The 7545-nt window shown below is 34.9% G+C and overlaps 1 protein-coding gene across 1 annotated transcript in view; it reads right to left on the reverse strand.

The window, feature by feature from the left end:
• LOC123253443 (kinetochore protein NDC80 homolog) overlaps positions 1-5001 on the reverse strand; it is a 22750-nt gene extending 17749 nt beyond the window's left edge. The window contains exon 1 of the mRNA XM_044682637.1: positions 4885-5001. Coding sequence (XP_044538572.1) covers positions 4885-5001 — 117 coding nt within the window. The remainder of the gene's footprint in view (positions 1-4884) is intronic.
• Between the last annotated feature and the right edge of the window lie 2544 nt (positions 5002-7545).

Below are 7545 nucleotides of genomic sequence, written 5' to 3' on the forward strand. Positions count from 1 at the left end.
AGATAGATAGATAGATAGATAGATAGATAGATAGATAGATAGATAGACCCATAGATAGATAGACCCATAGACCCACAGACAGATAGACAGATAGACAGACAGATATACAACCTTTTCCTTTTTCTTTGACCCCTTTGTGGATACAGACCTAGTAGCTAGGTCAAGGAGATCAGAGTATGCATAGTTCTAAACCCCTTTAGACATAGTTCCAAATTCTTCTCTAGAATGGTTGGACCAGTTCACAACTCAAACAAAAGTTCATTATATCTATTTTCCCAAATCTCTCCTAGTATTTGTCAGTTTTGATAGGTATGAGTTGACACCTCAGAATTATTTTAAATTATGTTTATCTAATTGAAAGTAATTTAGAGCAATTTTTCATATGACTATAGATAGCTTTGATTTCTTCTTCTAAAGGATTTATGTTTGTGTCCTGTGACCATTTCTCAATTGAGGAATGACTCTTGTTTTATAAATTCCACTGACTTTCCTATATATTTAAGAAATTAGATCTCCATCAGATAAACTTATAAAAAATTTTATGCCATTTCATTGTCCGTGATATCTTTTAGCAAAATGGAGTTTCCCTGATTACCCTTTCAAATTAAGTCTATTTTTGCTTTTGCTTTGTTTGAGGTCATGATTGCTACCTCTTCCTTTTTTACTTAAGCTGAAACAATAGATTCTACTACAGTCCCTTATTTTAAATCGTGTTTCTTTTTCAAGCATGTTTCTTATAAATATATTAGATTCTGGTTTCTAATGCATTCTGCTATCTGCTTCCATTTTAAGACTGAATTCATCACATTCACATTAAAATATGATTAATAACTTTATTTCCCTCCATCCAATTTTCTTCATGCTTATCCTTCCTTCTATCTCTCTTTGCTCTGTCCCTTCTCAAAAGTCTCTTTTGCTCCTGACCACTGCCTCCCTTAATCTGCCCTTTCTTTTTATCACCTTTTTCTTATACCCTTTCCTTCCTACCTCCCTGTTGGATAAGTTTGATTTCTATATCTATCTAAATGTGTGCAAATACTCTTTACTTTTATAACCAGTTTAGATAAGAGTGAGATTCAAACATTATCCCCAATTCTCCCCTCCACTGTAAAAGCTGTTCCTTGTATGCCTCTTATATATGAGATAATTTTCTCCATTCTCTTTCTCCCTTTCCTTTTCCAGTGCATTTCTTTCCAGCCCTTTCATTTTTTTTGGAGATCATCCTAACACAACCAATTTACACCTTACAAATCTGTCTTTATAAACTCTTAATTGCCCTAATAATGGTAAATTTCCTTGGAGTTATATGTAGCATTTTCCCATATAGGAACATAAACATTTTAAACTTACTGAGATCCTTCTAATTTTTCTTTCATTTTTACTTTTAATGGTTCTCTTGAATATTATGTCAAATGTCAAAATTTTTATTCAGCTTAAGACTCTTCATTGGGAATGCCTGAAAATCCTCTATTTCATGAAATATAGATTTTTATTCTGAAGGATTATGCTTAGTTTTATTCAGCAAATTTATTGTATTATAATCCTAGCTTCTTGCCTTCCAGAATATCAGATTCCAAGTCCTCTACTGCTTGAATGGAGAAGGTGTTAAATCTTGTCTGATCCTGACTATGGTTTCATGATATTTGAATAATTTTATTCTAGTCACTTACAATATTTTCTCTTTGACCTGGGAGTGCTGAAATTTGGATATAATTTATCTAGAATTTTTCACTTGGGGATCTCTTTTAGGAGGTGACTAGAAGATACTTTCCATTTCTATTTTACCCTTTGGATCAAATACAACAGGGTAATTTCCCCTTATAATTTCTTGAAATATTGTATTTAGTCTCTTTTGGCTAATCATGACTTTCTAGTAGTCATATAATTGTTTCATTATCTCTCCTCAATCTATTTTTCCCAGTGTTTTTTTTTCTGATGAAATATTTCACACTTCAGTTTTTTTCATTCTTTTGATATTTTACCGTTTCTTAAATTCTCGTGAAATCATTGGCTTCCACTTACCCAATTTTAGTTATTAAGGAATTATTTTCTTCAATGAGTGTTTGCACCTTTTTCCCCCACTTGGCCAAATCTGCTTTTTAGAAACTTCTTCAGTGAATTTTTGTGCTCTTTTTACCATAAGGCCAATTTTATTTTTTAAACTATTGTTTTTCCTTAATATATTTTCATGTCTCTTTTACCAAGCTGTTGATTTTTTTTGGAATTTTCTTTTATCAGTCAGGTCTTTTCTCAACTTTTTCTCTATCACACATCTCTTTCTTTAACTCATCCAGGAATTTTTCTTTGTTGTTTTGCTTGTAGCTGCTTTCATGGTCTCTTTTTCTTCATTTGTATCTTGGTCTTCCCTGCTACCATCATAATTTTTATGATCAGGTTCTTTTGTTGTTATTTCCTCATTTTTGCAACATATTTGTTGACTTTTAACTTTATGTTAAAATTAGGCTCTGCTTACCTGGAAGTGGAGAAACACTGTCCCAAGTCTTAGGCTTTTTCACACTGTCATTTTAAGAGCTATTTCTGATAAATATAAGTTTTCAATGTTTCCAAGGGAGACCTTGGGAGAGATTTCATCCCTGCTGTCCTGGTCTACATTCTAGTCTTCACCCAGGAAATGTCTTTGCTTCCTTTTAGTTTCAAGCCCTAATGTTTGTTTCTGCCTGAAAACTGTGACAAGGAAACCTCTTCCCTTGTGACTGACCACAAGCATTCCCCTTAGCCCTGGAACTGGGAACCAGTAGTATATATGGGCAATGCTATAGGGTCCTATGCCCACTGCCATCAAAGGGTCCCTTGTAATATTTTTTGACCAGTTTTCCAACTGCCCTTACTATCTCTGGGTTGAGAGTACCACAGACTATGACCACCACTGTCACAATGGATTCTAAAACCCTCTACTGATGTGGTTACTACATGTGCTCCAGGATGGCTTCCACTACCATGTAACAGACCTCTCTTACCAATTTTCTAAAATGTTTGGGACTTTTAAAATATCTTACTTTGACCTTTTGTTGGTTCTGATATTCAAGAATTCAATTTAAGGCACTCTTTTAAAATTATTTAGAGGAGAATGTTGAGAGAGTCCAGCTGGAGTGTTGCCTCTCCATCATCTTTGCTCTGCCCTAAATTCTGGGCTTTTGAACATTTTGATCAATGACTTGTTTTTTTAAGTGACTTCATTTTCAGATTTTCAGATGATACAAAGCTTAGGGTGATAGCTAACACTTTCCAAGTGAATTAGAATCCAAAAGTTTTGTAAAGCAATAACACTAGGCTAAATTTAATAAGAAGAAATACAGTAGAACTCACACTTAGTTATCCTATGGAACAGTAGAAGAGAGAGAGAGAATTATGTTGCAGTTTTTCTGTAAAATATTCATAGTTTTAAGTGGTCTCTAAGCTCAAGATGAGTCAACCATAGTAAATGGTAACCAAAAAAGCTAATTTGATTTTTGACTTTATCAAAAAAGGCAAAGCTTCCAGAAATAAGGAAATTCCTTTGCCTTTCTACTCTGCCCTGATCATACTACCTAAGAAGGATTATATTTAGTTCTTTGTACCATAATATAAAAAATAAAATGATAAACTGGAGAACATAGAGAGAGGGTAATGATAACGATAAAGAGCCTTTTGAAGGAACTATAGCTTTTGAGACTAAAGAAGAGAAAATTCAGAGGACACATGATAGCTGTTTTGAAGTAGTTGGAGGAATATCATGTAGAGGAGTGATAAGGTTTATTCTATTTAATCCCAGAGTGTAGAACTAGGAGCAATGAATAAAAATTATATAATGTTCCATTTATATTATCTTATTAGTCTTACAACAATCCTATGAAATAAGTCCTAAGTTAATACTTTCTCATTTTTGAGATAAGGCAATTGAGACTCACATAGTTTGAATGGCTTACCCATGATCATATATTTATAAGCAATGGAGGCAGAATTAAAAATCCAGGCTTTACCCCATTCCAATTCAAATACATCCTCTATTATGCCATGATGTTTATCCTTCAAAGGGATTGGTATGTTTAGCCTCAAGAAGAGGAAACTTAGAGACCTAATCAATGTCTTCAGAAATTTGTAGAGAAGGAGTAAACCTTGTTCTGCTTGGCTGTGAGGGAAAGAACTAAGAGCAATTTCTCACAAGTTTGTTACATCACAGTATCATATTGAATGAGAAATGACATTAGAAACCATTTAATACAACTGCTTTATTTTATATGTGAGGAAAATGGAGGTCCATAGAGATGATAGGTGGCTTATTAAGGTCACACAGCTAGTAAATAGCAGAAATGTGTTTCAACTGTAAGATTAAATTTAGGGTTTTTAACCTAATATGAGAATTATAAAGCAATATTGTGGTCACCGGTTTAAAAATGTTACAGATTAAGTCTAAATGACTTTCCGCAGCTTTATTTACAAAAGCTGGAAAGAGTGCAAGTGGGAAAATGTAAGAAGGTAGAGGATTGTCTAGCCTACCACCCTAAGTGTTGCTCCAGTGTCTGGCTCAACCCCAGCATAATGTGGACATAACATAAATAATATTGGCTGTGAGGGAAAGAACTAAGAGCAATCTCTCACAGTTTTAATTAATCATAATTTTTAATTAATCATAATTAATTCCCAAATGTGGGAAACCAACCCTGTCCAACCATGGAGTGACTGATTCCCATTGCCTGAAGTCCTAGAGATCACTAAGAATATACTCATTCATCTTGATGAAATGCTTTTAACTCTTCCAGGAAATTTTAAATTTCCCTCTCAGCCAAAGATATAATTTTTTCTTGTATATTTATTCATTTATTTTCAACTGTATAGCTACCCTAATTTCTACTACCAATCTTTTTTATGAAGTCCCAAATTTACCCTTGTCCCATGGAAACTTGCCTTCAGGAAACTCCCAGACTGACCCTTATCCCAGACTGAACAGTAGATCATCAAGTGCCCATTGAGTACCTTGAATAGGAGTGGTGGACTACTCATCTTGGGTACTTTCTTGTCTTCTAAGTTTCTCTTATTGTATCTAGGGTATTCCTACATATTTTGTTTTCTGTCTAGAATCTTCTTTCCCTAGCTTCCATGTAAGCCAATCAGTTTTCCTTCTTTTCCTATACTCTCTAAAATATATGTAAGACTCCAAATTCTTTAGTTGAATGGGAAATTCCCATTTTTAACCTGTATACATTGTTCCCAGAGTCTCAGAGCATGGCTCTGTGTGTTGGTTGTGTGTGCGTATGACTGTGTGGTGACCATAAAAGCATGGTCAACTTTGTCCTGATTAAAGACATGTTCTTTTATAACTGCATTGGTAGTTCTGTTTTTATTTTCTGGGTTGATACTGCTTAGTGGTTACTTTGATACTAAAGATGTAGGAAATTATTTAGGAAAATTTATCATATGTTTTGGTGTAATGAGAAATTATGGTGTTGTGGGAGAACTTTGGGGTAAAGCCCTGGATCTGGAAAGGTTGCCCTTGTCAAGAATGACAGACTCCAATAACTAGCTTAAAAAATAAAAGAGATTTATTAATTTGAATGTAAATCAAATGGTTAAGTCAAATTGCATCGCTGAGGGAGGAAGGGCAGGTGGAATACTGCCTCATAGAGGAGATGTGTTCTGGCCTTAATATACCTTTTTGAGAATAAGGTCTACATGACTAGAGAGAGAATGATGATGACATGTTACTGGGTTTCTGAAACTACAAATGGGTCGTGTGATTATGTCCTATGCCTCAAAGTCAAAAGGGAGTGAACTGTCCAGTTTAAAGGATAATTAGATATCTGGGCTAAAAAATAGATGTTTATCAGGAGCAAGCTGGGAATTACCTATCTGTGCTCATCAAGAAGGAGGGGAGAGACTAGCACTGCAGGAATGTAAAGAAAGATGACTCTTTTAAGCACACTCTGACTTGGCACACAATCTGGGATTTTGGTATGTCTAGGGGAAGCCTGTACTCCCATATCAGTGGGAAAGAGCTAAGCTTTCCATGCAAAGCTATATTACTTTCCTCTTGAAAGAGATCAAGGAGTGTGCCTTTTATTCTGAACCTATTGTAACCCTATACTACAAATATTTGATATAGGGTCAATAACTACAATTCTAGTCCAAAACTTCACCTGGAAATAGGAAAGTAAAGGAGAAATCATCCAAGAATGGTTATCCTTAATCCTATCTGTCTTTTATCTTTTACATTATTGGTGGTTCAGGCATGGTCCCCTTCCCTCTTTTTTGCATGAGCTGAAATAGTAGTCTTCTTTGGAGATGGGGAGTGTCAGACTCCACCAGTATACTTGATGTTGCATGATCCCACCACACACATATCATATAGACAACTTTAGGGTTGACATGGAGGTGGGGAGGAAACTTCACCATTAGTATTTTAAAAAAATAAAATAGACTGCTTAAATAGTTAATAAATAGGCCCTCACTTACATCTAGGAAAGCTAGATGACCACTTATCAACTATGTTGTCAAAAGAACTGAGGGCCAGGAGGGAAGATAAGATGGGAATAGATTGCGCTATAGAGCTGCTGAAGTCTCCAACAGCTTTAAAATTCAGTGATTTGTGAAAATAAAAGTTTTTACCACTTTTTTGGAGATTTTTTGCCTAATTTGACAATTTTAATTGACTAGAGACATCAAAAATATAGCCAAAATTAAGGAATTGTTAACATCTGCCCTGAAAAGAGCCTAGATATGAATATAAAAAAGATACAATAAATTTGTAATTACTCAGTAAATGACAATGCAATATTTTAGATTAGTCAGATTCTAGCTTTTCTTCCTTCTTCCTCATCTTCTTTACCTTTTGGCTAAGGAACTCATTTTCAAATACATTTTTAAAAATACATAAAATTACAAAGAAAATCAATCATAATGAAACAAAGATGTAATTTTCCCCATCTAAGTTCATGTATCCCCCTGAAATATAACCATAGACTCTATCTAGATTGAGATTCCTTGGATTACAGTATCATATCAATCCCCACCCCAAGCAGGAGATTCCCTACTCCTTTACCCATCCTCTTTAAATCAATTCAGCTCAGCCCTGGATATATTCATAGCTCTCTGAGATTGAGGGAAATCACTCATCTCCTTTTACATAGAGAAGCTAGAACTCAAAGTCACAATACTATATTACTATGCTTACAGTTGGTGAGTTAAGGGGGATGTTTAGCTCAAGTACGTAAAGACATTCCAGACAAAATGGGCAGATAAGAACAATTTGTTCCAATGGCCATAAAGACAGCTATAGCAGGTCCTATGGAGCACCTAGACCTTGCTCAGACAATGAAGGTGCCAAAGTCATACATTGTATCCTTGGCCATCACCAGGCATGTTGACTTATGTCTTGCTGCTTTACTTCAATGACTCTGGAAAAAAGAATGAGACTGGTGACTTTGCATAACTCTGCCTCACTTAAATCCAATCCATGGACAAGTCAAGACATCACTTTCCTAATATTCTTGGTCCTCTTTGAAATCAGCAGATGAACAACCTTTTGGCTGCATCTCTTTTCCATGACTG

This window comes from Gracilinanus agilis, chromosome X, assembly GCF_016433145.1.
Source record: "Gracilinanus agilis isolate LMUSP501 chromosome X, AgileGrace, whole genome shotgun sequence".
Taxonomy (NCBI): Eukaryota; Metazoa; Chordata; class Mammalia; order Didelphimorphia; family Didelphidae; genus Gracilinanus; species Gracilinanus agilis.